The sequence below is a fragment of the Pantherophis guttatus genome, chromosome 8 (assembly GCF_059756535.1).
Source record: "Pantherophis guttatus breed Tessera chromosome 8, ASM5975653v1, whole genome shotgun sequence".
In the NCBI taxonomy this organism is placed as follows: Eukaryota; Metazoa; Chordata; class Lepidosauria; order Squamata; family Colubridae; genus Pantherophis; species Pantherophis guttatus.
In genome coordinates this window covers 53,338,449-53,360,339 of record NC_142070.1, presented here as the reverse complement: position 1 = coordinate 53,360,339, position 21,891 = coordinate 53,338,449, and the positions used below count along the sequence as shown (strand labels likewise).

The following is a 21,891-nucleotide window of genomic DNA, read 5'->3' as shown; positions in this document are numbered from 1 at the left end:
AATCAGGTATAGGCTCCTAACAGATAGCCTGAAATAATGGTATCAAAACCTGTCTCTCTAGCTTTTCCCATTGCTATTAATGATATTGCTTCTGTCTGGTTTCTTTTCTAAATATTTTTACAAAAACATGTGGATACATAGCATGCAGAAGAGCAAAATGTCAGAAGTCATCTTTATTTCTAAGAATGCTTTGTCAGGGGAGGGGGGGCATACAAATGGGATTAGTACCATTCTTAGAACATAAAAATGGTTGGTAGCTGCATCCTAATGCTCTGTTTAGAAGTGTTCCTGCTAGCCCAGAAGAAAAAATAAGCTAGAGCTTGTAGAAAGTTTGCCAGAGAAGATGACAAAGCACATTATCATCCATTATGCTTTCTGGTAAACTGTAATTTATACCTGCTTCACATCCACCATGTGAAGGCAGCTAAAATACTTTTAAAATCATTAATATGCCCATTGACTTATCAAAGTCAAGAACCTCTGTGCCAACATCCAACTTGCGTACACTCTGCCCCATAAATTACGCTTCATAGATGCTCGTGTTTTATATTCCTATCTCATTTCCAAACCTTGCTTTAAAAAAAATACCAAGTTTAGGAATAAATTTCCTGGTTGGTTTTAAGAAAGTAAATTGGTACAGTCTTCTAATTTATTTTTCTGAGAGCAGCATTTTTAGATTACTGCATAAATCAGTGAAGCTCTAGGTGATAATGAAGTGATTAAAACAACAGCCTGTCTTCTGCTCATTTTTTTACAATGTTTTAATGGATGATCTTGCCCAGCTACAATTTTATCTACCAGTTGAAGTCATAGTGTATGATGTTGTTTATTGCTGTGGTCCACAGTGAAACTATGATGATGGCAGCTGTCACATCAGAGAAAACTTGAGTCTAGATGCCTGAACTGGATTGGAGCATTAAGCAAGGGAAGAGTTGGCTCCTGATATTAGCAAAGAGACAATCAAGCAATTTGCACTGAAGCATCTATTTCAGAGTGGTACCCATCACTCTGGTGATGGTATCTTATTAGCTCCTGAAGTATATCTTGCCTGCTGTAACTCTTCAGAGACAATTTATCATTTTGCTTATTTGAAATATCAGACAGGTTGGGCAGCACATAAGAAAACTTGCATTTACTGGGTAACACTTGACTTCTGTTCTGGAAATTATTGGGTTTTTTTAATTAATTTTAAGCATTGCTTCCAGAATGGATTAAACCCAGTTGTTTTCTATTAAATGTTCTTATAGAAGAAATATTTTCTTTAGCCCTGCCAAGATTTGTGATGAACAATTGTAACTGCTGCTTGCCATCTATCACTATATTAGAACCATTGATTGCCTCCAGCCATGAGCTGGTTCAACGTCATCACAGATTATACCAACTGGTCAATAAATTGTGAGCTTATTTGATCCATATTGTCATACATCCCATGTTCCATTAGTCTGTTTTTAATAAGGCCTTTTTCCTCCTGAGCCTGATTTATGAAGTGGGGCCTGCTTATAAGCCCGGTATGCATCATTGGAACCGTCATCCAGATTTGAAGCAGCATCACGCAAAAAATTTTGGATGAATGACAAAAGAATACCTGATATACTTGTCCTTGGTGGTTCATTCAAGAGAGGTTCTTGTATCCCACTGGTTCCTGGAGTGCACTTGGCACTTTGGCTTCCTGTAGCCCAATCATAATTAGCTGGATCTTTGTGAGTGTAGTTAGGTGTCCTGGCATTTATCTTACAAGAAGCTTCCCTTGTTTTTTCTAGTATGTGCTGCTGCATCATTTTCAGAGCCATTCCAAAAATGTCTTTTGCATGCAGGTCTAGAAACCGGGGCTTTTCTGAACCACTATCAGACCCTGAAGTTGCAGTCTTGTTCTCACCACTGATGGGAGTGTGTACATTGCTGTTGCTACCTTCCAATTTGTCCTTGATCTCCTGGCATGCCTTTTGAACAAGTAGGGAGCAAAGTTTATTGACATAAGAAGGATCTTTTGAGTTTCCTTTGTGGCTGGTGGTCAGCCTATCAGCTGATATGGTATAAGCCTGATTTTTACAAGTTCCACTTGCTGGTGTCAATCCGTACTGAAATCCAGTTGCATATTTTTGAAGATCATTGCTTATCCAGCTCACAACATTGAGTTGTTCAGAAGAACCTTGCTTGAAAAGGCAAACTGCACCTTCTACATTGTTGGGATTACTCTTGTCATTATTTTTTATTACAATAACTTCTCTTTCCTCCAGACTACCCAAATCAAGTTGGTTGTATCCTCTTTCATTTTTATCCTTTATATTTAAACTGGGCACATCTATAAAACTGACCATTTTACAGTGTAGCTCTTTGTGTCCTTTAGGGCTGTAGTGACTTACTTTACAGACCTCTGCCTTACTGTGTAACCAGTCGATGTTTTGAGCCATCTTTGATGTGTTAAGATGGAGCTGCACTCAGGGCCATAGAGTGGTAGTGTCCTAGTTAAGCAGCTTTGATCTTGCCAGACTCAAGGTGTTGCCTCCTCTCTTAGCTTCCCATGCTTTTGTACTGGCAGATGAGATGTTCAATTGTGTAGACAAAAGGGTTTCTATGGGAGCAATGACATCATAAAGTGTAAGTTATCAGCAAGCAAATGTACATTTGTATGGTACTTTTAAGTTCTTGAAAAAGGAAAGGCATATTTTTTCTCATAGACAAATATTAAATTGCTTTGGGAGGATTATTTATCATTCCACATTTCAGAACCACAACCATTATAGAACCATATATTTGGGGAATTCAAAAGACTTTTAATTCTGTCATAGGTTTATTCTGCAGAAAAGCCTGTTCAAAACTGTACTGGGATGGAGGTGATCTCCAATATAAAGCTGAAAATTACATGCTTCTATTCTGAATTCATTATTTAGCCAGACCTGTCATCACTGATTCTTTATTGGGAAAACTGGATTACATGTAAATATGGTGGATAATTAAGTTTGACTGATCCTGTTTTAGATCCCAGGGTAGCAATTCTTTGGAAAGCAAGTAGAAAGGTCCTGTTTATTTATAATGATTGCAGCATGTTATAAAATTTAAATTATCATCATTAATGTCTGTAAACATTGTTATACAAAACTGACGAAAGAATATTATTAAATATATTTGCTAAGTAAACTAGAATATTTCCTAAAACATTGATTTCTTAAGCTAAATTTTTGCCTAAAAGTGAACATTTGTTAGGTGTGACTTCTTCCATCTCATGAAAATTGCTGTTTCTCCCCGTTCTCCTTTCTTCCAATTTTTTACAGCAGCATAAATCTATTAATCTTTCTCATTAATTTGACCATTTCTGTAGTAATCTTAATTAACTGGATGTCCTTCCGATATATTAAGACTACAATTTCTATATTTGATCTTTGGCCGTAATGATAGAAAATAGGGAAATAGGGAATTTGTAGCCCAAGCCATCTGAAATTGCCTAAAAATATTAAAACCTAGCCCTATGATTTAAAATTGTCCTAATTTGTGTGTTTTAAACAGCAGTCTCCAACCTTTGCAGCTTGGCAGCCCAGCTGTGGGGGGAGAGGGGAACCAGGTCACACAAGCAGCAGGCCGGCACGCATGTGTATAGCTCAACTTGCACCAGTCAAGCTGCATGCATATGCATACCAACCCACCAGTCATGTGGCCAGTTCTGAATAGACCATGGCCCCGTAGTGGACCACAGTCCAGGGGTTGGGGACCCCTGTTTTAACATATATTTATAGTCCTTTATTTTAGAAAGCTCTTCTTTGGGGGGGGGTTGTTTGAAAAACTCACTTTGTTCATTATTTTGGTCATTTAAGTTTATCATACAAATGATACCACTAAATGCACAATATTTTGCATTCACATCAAAAATATGGAAATTGAATTGTCCTTTTAAAATTTATATGTACTGTTTAATTAGATTGTCATTATAATATACATTTTTGTACAGTTTTTCTTGCTTTTGCTGTTTAATTTCCTTTTGTAAAGCAAGTTATAAACAACTTTTTTTATCTTTATGAACCACTTTCAGACTTCACCCTTTTTGAAGTTTGTCCTTTTCCCCCCCAAGAAAATATGGTAACCGTAGTTACATTATTATGAAATATAGATGACAGAAAGTATAGAGTTAGAGTTAAAAAGGAGTTTAAAGATCACAGTCCAATCTCTTTTGGTTCCACTAGACTAGAGATTCTCTGTCAGATGATTATCCAGATTCTGTTGCAAAACAACTTTGGTCAAAAAGAGCTCATTGCTTCATGTAGTAGCTTGTCAGACTGTCTGACAGCTCATATCGTCAAAGTTTCTCTACATATCTAGTCTGAATCTGTTTCCTTGTAGTTTTAATCTGTTGGTTCTAGTCCTATCGTCTGAATATAGATCCTTTCCCTCTTTGTGAGAGAAAGGTATTTGAAGACCGCTTTCTTCTCTCTCCTCTAGGCAAATTATGAGTGGATTCTGTCAGCATTTCTCAAAGGTGTTGTTTTTTAAACCTCTTAACAATTCTCATAGCTCTCCTAAACACTCTCCAATTTGTCATTTCCAGACTGTTGTATTTCAAGCAAGGTCTGACCAAAGATCTAACAAAGTAGAACAGCTATTGCTCACCCACCCGCCCTTTTTTTGGACTTTGCCTTTTGAGCAACTGCATCATACTGCCGGATCATGTTTAGCATGGTTGATAGACATCTGGGTAGATATATCACTTGCATGTCTGCTACTGCCAACCCCGCATCCTCGAATTATGCAGATGTATAACCTCTACATTTCTCTCTGTTAAATTCCACCCACATTCTTTTCAATTTATAGTTCATCTAGATCTTTTTTAATCCTTTCTCTTTCTCTTCACAAAAATATTTTGTCTTTTTTCTTTTTTTTCTCCCTCTCCTATTTTCTTATCCACCCCCCCCACCTCCCATAGCTTTCTTCCTGTTATCTGAATGGCACATGTTTTGAAAAAAATATCCTCAGCATTATTGCAATATGAAAAATACTTCCTGTAAGTAGAAAAAATTCTCGGAGATACCAATGCATTCTTACAAGTTCCTGGCTTATCGCTGCTTCTGGTTTCCTTAGTATAAACATTAGTTAGAAGCCTCATTGGCAGATAGCAAAAAAAATGTAAAGCAGACATGAATACAGTTGTGGGTTTCATTATGATAAGGCAGGAAAATTGGTAACAGAAATAGCATTGGAGCAGAATATTCTTACAATGGCTGTTCACTGGCTGAAGTGCCATTTTGACTTGATTAAAAATATAGCTCACTTTCAAAACACTATAATAAATTCTTCCCTATGGTCACAGCCTATCACAGAACAAAATGAAACTAGACCAGTGATGGCTAACCTTTTCAGCACTGAGTGCTGAAAGCACGTGTGCGCGAAAGCGCGTGCGCACATGCACACCCATAATGTAATGCGCACATGGCCCCCGTGCACCCCGCATATGCACGCATGACCCCCCCCGGCATGCACCCTGCCACCACGCATGCATGTGTGACCCCCGTGTGCACCCTGCCACCATGCATGCACACATCCCTGTGCCCCCTGTGCATGCATGTGCGACCCCCGCGCATACATGGCAGAGACCCAAAAACCAGCTGGCCATCGGGAGGCACTTGCACATGCGCGGCGGAGCTGAGCTGAGGCAACAAGTCACATGCCTGCAGAGAGGGCTCTGCATGCCACCTGTGGCACGTGTGCCATAGGTTTGCCATCATGGACCTAGACCATTGAGATTGATGGTTGGTGGCACTAACTTAAGGTGACCAGATTTTAACATTGGTAAAGAGGGACACCATTGACCGGGGGGGGGGCGCTAGTCAAAAATAACTTTTTCAGCCCTCTGAGTAGTCCATGTGCACAAAAGGACTACCCAGAGGGCTGAAAAAAGTGATTTCTGACAGGTCCTCGCACTTTTGACCGGTCTTCACACTTATGACTGGTCATCATTTATGCCCATTGTAGCATTCTTAACAACCGTGTCACTCATTTCACAACTACTTCTCTTCACTATGGTGACAAGATAGGGCAAAAACGTAAAATGTGAGGACAGTCGTAAGTTCGAGGACTGGTCAAAAGTGCGAGGACCAGTCAAAAATAACCTTTTCAGCCCTCTGAGTAGTCCATATGAATAAAGGATACAGCAATAGAGAGGGATGAAGGAAGGGAAGGGAAATTAGAGTAGGAGTGAGGGTAAGAGAGGGAGGAAGAAAGGAGGAGAAGGAGAAAGGAAGTAGGGAGGAGAAGAAGAGGGGGGGAAGAGAAAGTAAGAAGGAAAGAAAAGAGAGAGGTGGTAGGTTTGAGGAGAAAGATTGCTGTACAATGAAAAAGATGAAAGGGAAGAAAACCAACCCCAAACAAATATAAAGATATTAAGATAAAGAATGAATTGTTAAACTTTAAAGAATAAAAGAGAACAAATATGAATAAATAGCAATAATTAGAAACACACATACAAACATACAATGTATTTTCTTTGAACAGAGTATTTGGCCGGTTCACAAATTTAAACAGTGTTTAGTCATTTCAATTAAATTTAAAATTTCTATATTTCCTTTTTGCCATATTTATTCCTCATCTATTTTTTAAAAAAACCAATATTACCCTTCATCCTCATCTCTAATCTTAATCAAACTCAATTTTTCCCTTCTATATTATACCCCTTCCCATTGTCATCTATTTTTATATCCATCCTCACATTGGTTAATTATGTATTTATGTAATACAGTTGTTTAATACAAATTCAACATTTTAATATAAATCAATTAGTTATATAACTATCTTTTTTGTATATTAATCAATATGAACATGAATATTCCAATTATTTCCATGCAATCCAATTTCTTACAAATTAATTAATTATATTTACCATTAATAATAAACCAAATAATTTCCCCCATATATTACTCCAAACCACAACTTAACCATTTCTGCTTTCAACACAATATACAATTAATAGTATCTCAATTATTACAATTCCCTAGTTAAATAGAGCTTTTTTTCTTTTGTGTTTTAAAATCTTGAACTTCCTCTTTTGGCCCTAAATTTCCCATTGTTTGCAGTTTTGCACCTACCTTTTTTGGTGAGGAAAAAGAAAAAGAAATCTCTCTCTGCCTCATTTTGTCACGTTGCAGCAAAGACCCTGCTTTACTTTCAGTTTCGCTTTTTCAGCATAGCTAGGGGAAAAAAACATTTGCTCCAGCAATTTACCTCTTTGCAGCTAGCTAGCAACAGAGCCCTCCGCAAAGCAGCTGAGAGCAAATCAGCTGACAGTCGGGAGGCTGATCAAATCAACTTATGGTAATTAACCTATGCTGAAGCTGAAAGGGGCTGTTTTTTCTATTTTTGCAGGCACCAGTCTACTCATTTGTTTTCTTTTAACACTGATCAGCTGTAGGGCGGCCCTTTGAAGCCCCGCGGCAAGAATTTAAACAATTTTTTTCCCTCTAGCCATCAGCTGGGACTCAGCAATAGATTGGGTATGGGCGGGGTAAGCGAACAGGGACCAGCGATCCAACAGAGGCAGAGGGTGAGGGTGAGTGAAAACCGTATATTCCCTTCCCGTTCTCCCGCCGTTCCCTAGCTTGTTGTGCATTCTTTCCAAAAATCGGGACTTTTTTAAAACGCTGCGGGACGCGGGACAAATTGTTAAAAATCGGGACTGTCCTGCCAAAAGCGGGACGTCTGGTCACCTTACCTAACTTGGTTTTAGATTGTGGCCATATATCTATATAGTAATAGTCATTATTTAGAATAAGCAAAAAATCCCCCACTCATATATTGTTTTCTTTCACTTCAGATTGTTTTCAAGAGATATGGCCTGGAAAGGATGATAATATGGGTACATGAGGTTTTATGGAGAGTTTGTTAATTAAATGATCCCCACATAACTCTACTATATTGCTTTTAATCTGTGATCCTTACACAATTTATTATCAAAGGCTCTGTTTTGGGGGGACCAACAGACATTTAATTATTATTTTTAAAATACAGGGAACATAGTAACACAACTATAGTATTTAGTCTAATATTGCTTTATGGATCTCTCTAGTAATAAAGTTTAGCTTGTGAAATCTGATCAAATTCTTTATATTAAGCCCACTTCACATAAAATTGCCTTCCTCTTCAAAAAGCTGTTTTTTAAGTAGGACCAACTCTGGCTTTGAGGAAGCCCTTATTTAAATATCTTGTGGTGGGCCTCTCTTCCACTGATGAGCCTTGTTGGGCTTGTTTAATGGTAATGGGCAACAATTCATTTAGCAGCACTAGGTTTCTTGGTTTTAGCAACCGTTAACTTCTTGGGACTCTTCTTAACTGTCAAATGGTAAATTTTTGTGGCCTGTTGCAGCAATTTCTCAATATTTTAGCTGGGTTATGTGGTGAGAGCAAATAACCAGAATGGTCCTAAAGCAAGTTCCATACAGCATTCTTTATGACAATTTGTTTATTTGTCATATTTATACTCACCATAACCATAAGACACTCCCTTTGTTTAATTATTTGAATCAGTGGTGGGCTCCAAATTTTTTAACAACCAGTTCTCTGCCCTAATAACTGGCTGGGTGGGGTCATGTGACAGTGGGCGTGGCCAACTCTACATCACTAGTGTGGGTGGTCTATATGGGACAGGCAGGGTTGGAGAGGAAATCCAAGGGTCTCTGGTGGGGAAGCAGGAGGAAAGAAAGATCTAATCTGTTTGTGTGTGTGTGCGTGCGCGCACGCGTGTGTGTGTATGTGTGAGAGAGAGAGATACTGCGTCAAGCTAGACTGGGAAAGCTGGCTGCGAGAGGAAGAGAAGCCAGGTAAGCCTGACCCAGACGCTTCCCGGGTCCCCTCATCCCAGAAGCAGCAACCTCGCACTGTCCCCTCTGTGCTAGCCCCCTTCTTTGCACGGGATCGCCCAGCAGCAGAGAGGGAGAGGGAGAAGGGAGCAGTGGTGGCAGCTAGCATTGAGGGGAGAGTGCCACACAGAAACGGGAGCACACAGAAACGTCACTCCCTTCTCCCTCTCCCTCTCCCTCTCCACTGCTGGGCGATCTCATGCAAAGAAGGGTGCTAGCAGAGTGGGGAAGAGTGCAAGGTTGCTGCTTCTGGGACAAGGGGACCCAGAACACTCTGGGTCCAACTCACCCAGCTTCTCTTCCTCTCACAGCCAACTTTTTCAGGCCATTTTCAGGCTGTTTTTTGGGTCAATTTCCAGGCTGATTTTTCAGACCAATTTCAGGCCTTTTTTGGGCCTTTTTTCAGGCCAATTTTGGCTGGAAAAACGGTCTGAACAAAGGCCTGTTTTGGGACATTTTTGGGCCATTTTCTGGGTGTTTTTCGGGCCATTTTCAGGCTGTTTTCAGCTGGGAAAAATGGCCGGAAATGTCATGTTTTTTGGGCATTGTTGGACCGATTTTGGCTGGAAAAACAGCCTGAAAAAAAGCCTGTTTTGGGGGCATTTTTCAGGCCAATTTTCGGGCAGATTTTGGCAGGAAAAACAGCTTGAAAACAGCCCGAAAAATGGGTAGGGGCAGGGTCAGCCAGTGGTCCGATTTGCTGCTTCTCCAAACCGCACAGAATTGGAACAACCAGTTCAGGTGAACCGGTCCGAACCGGCAGCAACCCACCTCTGGTTTGAATCCTTGCTCCTTTCCCAGGGTTAAGATTCTCTTCTTCTTTTGCTGGACTGCTGTGTTGGGGTAACAATTATTTTTTGTTGTGTACATGTTGGAATGACTTGATTGCCATCTCTTGGTCTTTTCCCCACTCCAGATGCTAGAAATCATCTGAGTGGAATCTTCATAGGCCAGATCCTGGCATCAGTTTCTGGGTGATGCATTCCCACTATTACGTTCTCTGCTTTGAATTCTTTAATTTTCTTTGCATGTTCTTTTTTACTGTGGTTGAGCATGACATTCACCCTAAAGCTGACTTGTGTCTCATTTAATGACATGAGGTAGTCAGCAATAGAATTGTAACACCAATTTAGTTTATTTCAAATCTAAGTTATACTTTCTAGAAGGCTGATTAACTCAGATATCAAACCATAGTTGCGAAGCTGACTTGCAAAAACCTAGTGGTAAAATAGTTGCTTGCTATTAAATTTGTATTCACATAAAGCACATGAAGGATTTTGGGTTAATTTCAAGAGTTTGTTATATTATGAACACAGATTGAATAAACAAAGTTGTGAAACTAAGTAAAACGGAAATAAAAATGAAGAGTCATCATGATCTATAAAGGTAGTCCCCAACTTATGACCATTCATTCAGTGACTGTTCAAAGTTACCGTGGCACTGAACAGTCTTATAATCGGTCTTCAAAGTTACAATCATTGTAGTAGTCACATGAACAAAATTTGGGCCTGTAGCAGCCCACCCTCACTTACAATCACATGGTCACTTCAATTCCCCCCTCTTTTTTCTCATCTGTATGTCCTTTTGATCTCCCTACTTCACCTTCGCTTTTTCCCAACACCTGCTCACAAGACCTGCGGAAGATGGCTTTCATGTGTCCAGCAGCTTCCTAGCAAAAGGACAGGGCAAGCCCGCCTCTTCAGCAGTGAGAGCAAGAAGACAGCAAAGGTCAGCTCTGGTGGCAGAGCACAGGGAAGCAGGGGCCTTAGAGTGTAGAGTGATGAGGGTGGCTGGGACTGGGACTTAATGCCCACACCTGCAAAGTATGAATAGAAGTCAAAGCTTCTGTTCTCTAAACAACGCACCAGAGAAGATACAAGAAAAGATTTGTTGATCTAGTATTTATAGTTTAGCATTCTATTAGCGGCCACTGTGCATAGAAAACACTTAAATAGGCTATGCTCATTTAGTAAAAACTAAAATTATAAATAAGTTATTTCATTATAGAAACAAATATCAGAAAAACCCAAGCAGCCTTAGAATATTTGCTTAATCTAAACAGCCACAAAGAAGTAAACCAAAAGTAAGGGACACATGTTTTCTTTTTTTAAAAAAAATCCACATTTCTGTGTTTGTTAAAACTAAATCGACCATTAAAGCAACCTAATTATGTTCAAGTATATGGAAGCATCCTTTTAGTATTTTATTTCATTTTTAATATGGAAAGTCATTTAAGATATTGTATATCAGTAAAACACTATTACTGTTGTGAAAAGTACTACTTGATGCTTGTTTTTCAATCTTTGATGGTTTTATTCAAAATCCAATCCCTTGTTTAAATGGCAGTTATAAAACTTCTTTAAAGAAAAAATAAATAAAACATTATATCTATAGTACATTCTATGGATAGGTTGACATTTACTTTTGACATGTAATTTTTCAGAGTCTGCTGGGACAAATGTGGAAAAACTTATGAAGAAGCAGCCCAAATCTATGTTCTACTTCCAGTATACTAATTATGCTTATGTATTGGATAAATTATGTTTTTAATATCTGTGTAAGACAAAAATAGCATATCTATTCCTTAACCTCCTGTCAGAATTTTTTTTCTCAATGTACTCTCTGTCTTTTTCTTTTATTAATATAGGGATCCTTTAAGAATTCAGCAGTTACAGAACCAAATCCGGCTGGAAAAAGAAGCAGACCAGTGGTGTCATCAGAAGCAAGCTAGTTCCCTCCAGAATCTTCCCTTGTCCCCAACTTTTCTCCCTCCATCTTCATTCCAAGAACTTGAGTCCAGCCACTGTCCTTCGCCTGTGCAAATGAGTGTTCTCAATTCTCATTCTGCTCCTGCCATGCAGACATCCAGTTCTTTCAACTATGCCCGTCCTAAACAATTTATTGCTGCACAAAATATTAGCCCTGCTTCAAGCTACGTAACACAGCCATCTGGCTCTTCCACATCTAGTCTTCCATCCCCAATGTCTCCAACTGCTTCTCAGAAGCAGTTTGGTAAAACATCTGCCCCTCCTTTTTCTCAGACATTTGCTCCTGAGGAAGAGTATCCATGGTCTCCTTCCCCACCTCCTCCCCCTCCCCCTGTTTTTAGTCCTTCATCTACTTTTTCAGTGGCAGATTCCTTTCCACTGCCACCACCTCCACCTCCTCTCCCAGCTTCTGTCCCCTCACCTTCCCACAGTTTTTCTCCAACATCCAGATTGTCCAGCTCTAGTCAGTCTCCATCAGCCTTTCTCAGCTCCATGCTACCATCTCAGCCACCTTCAATGTCAGTTAATGCACTAGGACTTCCCAAAAGTGTTACACCATCGTAAGTATGAACATTTGGTGAACTTCTCAAAAATAGTTTTTCTTATTTATTCTTAATTTTGAAAGGCATGAATTTATTGTATGTATAAAACCTAAATAATTGTATATTTTACAGAAGAAGAGTAGGAAATGTTTTTCATAATTTTTCATTAGGAAAATTCTACCTTTTTCTTTCTTTCTTTCTTTCTTTCTTTCTTTCTTTCTTTCTTTCTTTCTTTCTTTCTTCCTTCCTTCCTTCCTTCCTTCCTTCCTTCCTTCCTTCCTTCCTTCCTTCATTCATTCATTCATTCAATTTATATGTCAGCCCTCTCCAAAGACCCAGGGCGGCTCACAATACACTCAAAAAATCACTATAAAAACACTTAAAAATTAAAAACATTAAAGACATTAAAACCCATTCACACCATTCATGGCTGGATCTCGTCAGATCGCAAAGCGAGATCAACGGCCCCAGGCCTGCCGAAAAAGCCAGGTCTTCACCGCTTTTCGGAAGGCCAATAGGGTGGGGATGGTCTGGACCTCAGGAGGTAACTGGTTCCAGAGAACTGGGGCAGCCACAGAGAAGGCCCTCCCCCACGGGCCCTCCCCCACGATTCTGCAGGAGCAGAATCGTCCCACGCCGCCCGGAGTCTCAGCAGGTTGGAAGGGAGCCGCGCCTGTTTCCTCCCCAGAAACGATTCCCTGGGGGGTTACAGGGGCTCGACCTGTGCCCTGCTATCTCTCCTCCAACAATCCTCAGGATTTTGAAGTTTTCGAGCCGCTTCTCGATCGCGAAGCGGCTCTACAGGCGGCGGGGCTGGCGGAGCTTCAAAGAGCGCCGCCGTCGCCGAAGACAAGGAAACCGGAAGTCCGATAATTCATATTTTTCTTATACAGGTCTGATTTTATCTCATTCTCAATTATCCAAAATATAATAGTCAAGATTTCTAATAATTTAATATTCTGTATCTTGTGCATCAGGTATATGAAAGTTTCATTTGAAGAGACAGAAACGTTTGTTATTGTGAACTGAGCTCTTTGATGATGATTAGTTCAGCTTCATTGCTTGAAACCCCCTTTTTCAAAAAGTCTTTACCTCTATGATAATCTAACTGGAATACTATACCATATATAACTTGTTTTCAGTGCAAATCCTTTGGCAGAATAGATCTACATGGAAACATTTGCTTTAGTTTGTTGTATTTCTCTACTGCTAAATTTATTCCTAAATCTGTCTATCACCTTAAAGATCCTCATGTCAGTACTGACTAACATTTTATGATTTATTCATTTTAAGACGACTTTGGTTCTTAGGTTACCTCATTTTAATTATTTGACATTTGTTTAAATTTTTGGTTCCTGCTCCTTTTTTTTTTAATGAAAAGGGAGCAAGAAAAGTGATCCCTTGTAGCATGATCAAAAGGTTTCTTCTCTTTGATAGTCCTCAAAGTTTTTTTTAAAAAAACTCTGTTTAGTCCCATTAATTCTATGATCTTCTCCATACTACTAAGATTCCTGCAAGGGGGCATGAGAAAAGGATTACATTTTATGCAATTTTTGAACAAGATATTTTTATGCCTAATATGCTCTTGTTTGTGTGTGTGTGCACGCGCACCTGTGTGTGTACCTGCAAGTCAGTGTTTACTTCTAGCAACTCCTGGTCTCTGAACTTTTCTTGGAAAGATTTCAGAAGTGCTTTGTCACTGCTTTCTTCCTAGTGTTGAGAGAGAAAGCTACTGGCCCAAGATCACCCAGTAGGCTTTATGTCTATGGCAGAACTAGAACTCATGATCTGCTGTTTTCTAGTGCTTTAATCACTGTACCAAACTGGGTCTCCTTCTATATGCCTTAAATTTCCTTTTAAAAGTCCATTTTTATTAAACATACTGTACAAAACTGTTTTTCACTATATGGTCCATTTCCATATTACGTTTTGTAAGAACAGGTTCTTATAATAGATTTTATTCTTATATTATTTTCCAAGTTTTTTTCCATTTGTCTTGAGATATAGTCATATGACTATGATTTAATCAAGAAGACAGCACGTTACAAAGTATAAGCTTTGAAAAATGCATCATTTTTCACCACTTCTATTCTGCTGTTGTACTTCAATACAATATAAGGGTTTTTTTACCATTTGGCAGTCCTGTACAATAACATTCCAAACTGGAAAGTAATTAGTTTGAAACAATTTAATCAGGTTCTTCGTAATTATATTTTTATTTCATTTTAATTCATATTGTTTTAGATTTTGAATGACCCTCTAGTTTATACGATGTATACGAAGCATCCGAATGTAAATCACATGACCATGAGGATGCTGCAACGGTCGTAAGTGTGAAAAATGGTCATAAGTCACTTTTTTCAGTGCTGTTGTAACGGTCACTAAATGAACTGTTATAAGTCGAGGACTATCTGTAATTTCATTTTATTGAGGTAATTTTTCAAGAAAAATGTCTCTCTTCTGCCATCCATTCATAATAAGCTATTATTGTTATAAATTGTTATAGTCAATTTGTCCTTTGAGTAAACAGGTGACTTTTATAGTAACTTTCAAATTATGTCTAAATCTACCACCAAGGGGGAAAAAAACAGATATGAAAGGCAACATTATCAGTGTAAAATCAAGTTGGAGTATGGAGTTTAACTTGATACAGTTTGGGATGATAGTTGCAACAATTTAAAAAATATACTGAAAATAAACTTTCATTAAATTATTCCATATCTCTCTAAATATTTATTTACTTATTTATTAGATTTTTATCCTGCATTTATTACTATATAACTAACTCAAAGCTGCAAACATACCTAATATTTCTTCCTCTTCTTCTTTTCTGCACAACAATCTTGTGAGGTGGGTTGAGCGGAGAAAGAGTGCCTGGCTCGAGGTCACCCAGCTGGCTTTCATGCTGAAACTGAGATTAGAACTCACAGTTTCCTGGTTTCTTGGCCAGCATCTTAACCACTACACAAGACTGGTTCTTGAATATAATATTAATACAATCAAATATTGATTTCCATATATTCCAAATCCTGCCTTGAAGATGTTATTGTTCCTTTCCTCCCTTTTTTCTAATATATGAGAGCATGCACTGAGGGATGAGAAATGTTATCATATAGGCAATTGCTACTGAAACTCAACAGCTGCCAAGTCATAACAATAACAAGAACAACAACAACAACAATAATGCTGATTCCTACAGACTCTGGGTGGCTTACCATACAAATATAAAACAATAAAAGCAGTTAAGAACATACAATCCCACAGGCAGTCTGGGTTAAAATAATCATAACAATAACAAACTAAACAGGTCCGACAAACCCATCAACCCCAAGCCTTGGGACCAAAGCCTTAAATCCTTTTTGGAACCCCAAGAGAGAGGCTGTTTTCTGTATCTCTTGTGGTGGGGATGGGTGGTGGATGCTGTTCCAGAGGGCAGAAGCTACAGTAGAGAAGACATAACCCCTCAGTTCCATAAGATGACAACATTTAATGAAAGGAACCTGGAACATACCCACTTTGCCAGAGTTGCACAGTTGATGAGCACTCAGGCCTTGGCACACAACTGCATTGTCTGGGCAGGGGGCAGACTTGACAGGCTGTAGTAGGTCTGTGACCAGGGCCGGATTTTCCTATAGGCTAACTAGGCTTCAGCCTAGGGCCTCAAGATCAAGAGGGGCCTACACAGTGGTGGGATTCTGGGGGTTCTAGGGGGTTCAGCCGAGCCCTTTGTTAAATTGCTGGCTCACCCGCCCCTCGCCTCCCACCCGCGCGGCGCCAGCCTACCGTAGCCAGGGGTGGGCAATTGTGGCTCTTTTACAACCTGTGGACTTCAACTTCCAGAATTCCTGAGACAGCTTGGCTGTCTTAGGAATTCTGGGAGTTGAAGGCCACAGGTTGTAAAAGAGCCACAATTGCCCATCCCTTCCCTAGCCTGAGTTCCACTGCCTGGGATCCACGTGGGCTGCCACGTGGTTCCCCACCGGCTCCGGACGCAAGAGAGCAGGATGGAGAAAGCAGCTTCCACGCCTTCACTCACCCTCACTCTCTGCTCTGTTGGATCGCCTGCTGTTCGCTTACCACGCCCACTCCCAATCTATTGCTGCCTCCGATGGCTAGAGGAAAAAAAACTTCAAATTCTTGCCGCGGGGCTTCAAAGGACCGCCCTAGAGCCAGTGGTGCAGCCGAACCCTTTGTTAAATTGCTGGCTTGCCCCGCCCCTCCGCACCACTATTGATTGCCAATAAATAGTGGTGGGCGAGGGGCGGGGGAGCCAGCAATTTAACAAATGGTTCGGTGTTTTTTTTGTAATTTTATTGGCCCCGGGAGCTTCAGCAGAGGCTAATTAGCCCTTGCTTAGATCGGCTCCCGACCCACAGCTGATTTGCTCTCAGCTGTTTTGCTCAGTGCTCTTTTGCTTGCTTGGAAAGAGTGCAGATTTTTTTTCCCCTAGCTATACTGAAAAACGAAAGAGAAAGTAAAGCAGGCTGTTGGCTTTGCAAGTTGGAAAATTAGGCAGGCAGATTTCTTTTCTTTTTCCTCATCAAAAAAGGTAGGTGCAAACAACGGGAAATTTAGGGAAAAAGAGGAGATTTTAAAACACAAAAGAAAAAAAGCTCTATTTAACTAGGGAATTGTAATAATTGAGATACTATTAATTGTATATTTCTGAAAGCAGAAATGGTTAAGTTGTGGTTTGGAGGAATATATGGGGGGAATTATTTGGTTTATTATTATTGGTAAATATAATTAATGGATTTGTAAGAAATTGGCTTGCATGGAAATAATTGGAATATTCATGTTCATATTGATTAATATACAAAAAAGGTAGTTATATAACTAATTGATTTATATTAAAATGTTGAATTTATATTAAACAACTAATATTACATAATTAACCAATGTGAGGATGGATATAAAAATAGATGACAATGGGAAGGGGTATAATATAGAATAGAAGGGAAAAATTGAATTTGATTAAGATTAGAGATGAGGATGAAGGGTAATATTGGTTTTTTACAAAAATAGATGAGGAATAAATATGGCAAAAAGGAAATATAGAAATTGTAAATTTAATTGAAATGACTAAACACTGTTTAAATTCGTGAACCGGCCAAATACTCTGTTCAAAAAAATTACATTGTATGTTTGTATGTGTGTTTCTAATTATTGTTATTTATTCATATTTGTTCTCTTTTATTCTTTAAAGTTTAACAATTCATTCTTTATCTTAATATCTTTATATTTGTTTGGGGTTGGCTTTCTTCCCTTTCATCTTTTTTATTGTACAGCAATCTTTCTCCTCAAACCTACCACCTCTCTCTTTTCTTTCCTTCTTACTTTCTCTTCCTCCCCCTCTTCTTCTCCTCCCTACTTCCTCTTCCTTTCTCCTTCTCCTCCTCTCTTCCTCCCTCTCTTACCCTCCCTCCTACTCTAATTTCCCTTCCCTTCCTTCATCCCTCTCTATTGCTGTATCCTTTTATGCATATGGACTACTCAGAGGGCTGAAAAAGTTATTTCTGACTGGTCCTCGCACTTTTGACCAGTCCTTGAACTTACGACTGTCCTCACATTTTACGTTTTTGCCCTATCTTGTCACCATGGTGAAGAGAAGCAGTTGTGAAATCAGTGACATGGTTGTTAAGAAAGCTGCACGGGCATAAATGTGAGGATGGTCATAAGTGTGAGGACCGGTCAAAAGTGCGAGGCCCAGTCAGAAATGACTTTTTTCAGCCCTCTGAAAAAAGTCTATGCACATAGCCACGCCCACCCGGTCACATGACAAGCTACCCACGCCTACACAGTCACGTGACCAGCTAGCCATGCCCACCGTCACATGATTGCCAAGCCACACCCCCAACTAAGCCACGCCCACAGAACCTGTTGTTAAAAAAATTGAATCCCACCACTGGTGAAAGGGTCTCATAAGTGGAATAGCCTAGGGCCTCTTTTCATCTAAATCCGGCCCTGTCTGTGACAAGCTATCCAGACAGGCAAGTGGGCAACTTTTCTCCAGGAAGGCTCCCATACCTTTTTAAAAATCCAGAAACAGTCTGCACAGAATTTGAGTGATTTAAAAGCACTAGTAATCAATTGCTTTGAGTACTTTTTAAAAGAGATAGGATTTGGATTATTTCTTCTGTTTCAGGTTATTCTTCTTATAGCCAGGATATTCTTAATTACTTCTGGATTTTTTTCTTTCCTTCAAGCTAATAATTAGCTAATAATTTAGTTTGCATTGAAGTTCTGATTTTTTGTTCCACAGTTAACCCGCTCAGTGAATCTGGATATACCTCATTAGAAAATACAATATGCTTTTTTAAAGACTACCTCCAAACACAAAATGTTTATTATCAGCCTATAATTTTGCCGGATTTCAAGATTTCATAATTACCCTTTCCCTTTTAAGTTATGTCTATTTTCATTTTAGCTATTACCTAGTCAAATTCAGATAATTAAAAACCTTGCAAGCAAAATTACAACTAGCAGATTTCAGCTGCAAAAATTCAAATGACTACAGGATAGGAGTAAAGAATTAGAAATGTTCACCTTAAAACTAAAACTGATTTCAATTTTATTATTATATATACAGTATATTTCATTGTTTATAATCAGTTTGTGTGTACACAAGGTAATATGATCTACTGTTTCTTCTGATTCTTTATAGAATCTCACTTTTTTTTTCAATTCTGACCTTGATTGCATTAGTTTGACTAGCTTAGTCTTAAGCAGCCAAAATATAATACTCATTAAAATAAAACGTTAGCACTCATTAAACTTAGAATTTCTCTGTACAGACCTGTCTATTTGTAAACTATTAGTGATTTATTTACAGGGGATTTCCAAAGAAATCAGGCAGAACTGCCAGAATTGCATCTGATGAAGAAATTCAGGGCACAAAAGATGCTGTTATCCAGGACCTGGAAAGAAAACTTCGTTTCAAGGAAGATCTCTTGAACAATGGCCAACCAGTATGTAGCTTGCTGTAATACTCTAAATAGTTTTCTTACTTTATGTACATTTGGAGAGAATTTAACTTTGCATTCATTTGGATTTCAATTTTATATGATACTGTATTCTTTTAAGAGCCTGGTGGTGCAGTGGACTAAACTACTGTTAAAGTAGTATTTAGCTGCCAGCTGCCTGCAATTACTGCGAGTTCAATTCTCACCAGGCTCAAGGTTGACTCAGCCTTCCATCCTTCCAAGGTAGGTAAAATGAGGACCTGGTTTGTGGGGGCAATAAGCTGACTTTGTATAAAATAGAACACCACTTAGGGGAGGCCGAAAGCCCTACTAAGCAGGTATATACAAAAGTATGAAGGCTATTGCTTAAAAGCATTGTAAGCCGCCCTGAGTCTCTGGAGAAGGGCGGCATATAAATCTAACTAATAAATAAATAAATAAATAAATAAATAAATAAATAAATAAATAAATATTATAGCTAATCTTGCATAGTAGTAGGAGACAGATTTTCAGATACAGAACTGAGTTGCAAGATCCAAACTGAAATATTCTCTATTGTGGTTTTCCATCATGCTCCGAGATTCAGTGTAGAAGATATATGGGGCCCCAATCCTTATTTTGCACTCGGAAGTTTCCTCCACTAATTGGAAGTTCCTCCACCCCAGGCCACTCCAATGATGCCCTTGAAGTGATGTCCCAGTGCCTGGAGGCCGTGCGGGCCTGGATGGGGAGAAACAGGCTCCGACTCAACCCCTCCAAGACCGAGTGGCTGTGGCTTCCGGCGTCCCGATATAGCCAGCTGATGCCATCGCTGGCTATTGGGGGTGAATCACTCGCCCCCACGGAGAGGGCTCGTAACTTGGGCGTCCTCCTGGATGCACGGCTGTCTTTAGAAGATCATCTGACGGCCGTGGCCAGGGGGGCTTTTTATCAGGTTCGCCTGATACGCCAGTTGCGCCCCTTTCTAGATCGGGACTCCCTACGCACAGTCACTCAGGCACTCGTCACTTCCCGCCTGGACTACTGCAACGCTCTCTACATGGGGCTCCCCCTGGGGTGCACCCGGAGGCTCCAGCTGGTCCAGAACGCGGCCGCGCGGGGGATTATGGGGGCGACGAGGCGCTCCCATGTGACACCTCTCCTGCGTGAGCTGCACTGGCTCCCAGTGGTCTTCCAGGTGCGCTTCAAGGTGTTGGTGACCACCTTTAAAGCGCTCCATGGCTCAGGGCCAGGGTATTTACGAGACTGCCTTCTGCCACCAATAGCCTCCCACCGGCCAGTATGCTCACATAGAGTGGGCCTCCTCAGGGTGCCGTCCGCCAGACAATGTCGGCTGGCGACCCCCAGGGGGAGAGCCTTCTCTGTGGCGGCGCCCACCCTCTGGAACAACCTCCCCCCAGAGATACGTACAATAACAGACCTCTGGATTTTTCGTCGGGCCCTGAAAACCCATTTATTTCAGCTAGCTGGGCTGGCTTGAGTTAAATTTTAAACTGATTTTAAATTGGAATTTTTTAATTACGGCCAGAATATTTAATTATTTTAAACAGTTTTTAGATTTTGTATGTCTTGTTTTTACTTTGGCTGTTCACCGCCCTGAGTCCTATATTGGAGAAGGGCGGTATAGAAATTTAAACAAATAAATAAATTTAAACAAATAAATTTATGTGATGGAATCTTTCCTTTCAACTTATAATTACTAGATCCTGTAAATGTTGCCTCTGATTGGTCTATTTATGAATACGGTATGGATCTGATATATCTTTTTATATTACCACAGAATACTTACATTATATTTATCATTTTTTATTTAATCAATTTATTATTATTATTATTTTATTATTATTATTACTTTTTTTTACATTATAATTATTTTTATACATTATATTTTATACATTATAATTATAATTATACATTATACATTATTATAATTATTATATAATATAATTATTATAATATATTATAATATACATAATATTATAATTACATTATAATATAATATAATTATTAATAAAATAAATAATAATATAATTATAATATATTATAATTATAATAATTATACATTATTACTTTTCAGCGTAAAGATATAGACTAATAAGGAAATTTACTTTTGCTATTTAGCAGGATAAAGTGGGAAAAATATAAATGAGTACCAGGAACACTTAGTTCTCAGGTCCATTCCTACTTTCTTAAAAGTGAAAGATTACTACATGGGCTTTCAACAAAAAGACAATAAATATGTTTAACACCTATGGAGGCTACAGGAATCAGGCATGTCTGTTGTATAAGGGGGAAAAAACAGTAAATTATATAGCCAGGAGATAGCTGGTATCCTTGTATGGTTCACAGGTAAGTACCGTTGAGTGAGTTTCTAGGGTCAGTGCCAGCAATTAGAATTTCATGTTCTAAATTATAGCTGTAAATTTTGACAGTAGTTAATTGGTCACCTGAAAAATTCATCTGAAATACTCATACTTGTTTTACTTTATATATTATAGTTTCAAAGTTCTATAAAGGGGAAATAAGACTTACCGTATGCTCCTTCCTGTCCTGCATTCCTCTTTTGGTGTCAATGCTTTTGCAAAATTTAGACTTTGTCAGTAAAAGTCACTAAGCAAGGGAATTGTTTTTATGGTATACATGTATTACTGCAAATACTATATAAAGCAATATAGAATTATTATACTAGAGTTTTGTATTTTTATCTTGAACAATAGCAATAGCAATAAGACTTATATACCCCTTCACAGTGCTTTACAGCCCTCTCTAAGCAGTTTACAGAGTC

General features: G+C 39.1%; 1 protein-coding gene across 47 annotated transcripts in view; it reads left to right on the top strand.

The window, feature by feature from the left end:
- PALLD (palladin, cytoskeletal associated protein) overlaps nt 1-21,891 on the top strand; it is a 456,066-nt gene that overhangs the window by 388,333 nt on the left and 45,842 nt on the right. For all 47 annotated transcript variants that reach the window (XM_087875167.1, XM_087875165.1, XM_087875164.1 and 44 more), the window contains 2 exons: nt 11,482-12,162; nt 18,977-19,112. In XM_087875167.1, coding sequence (XP_087731293.1) covers nt 11,482-12,162; nt 18,977-19,112 — 817 coding nt within the window. The remainder of the gene's footprint in view (nt 1-11,481; nt 12,163-18,976; nt 19,113-21,891) is intronic.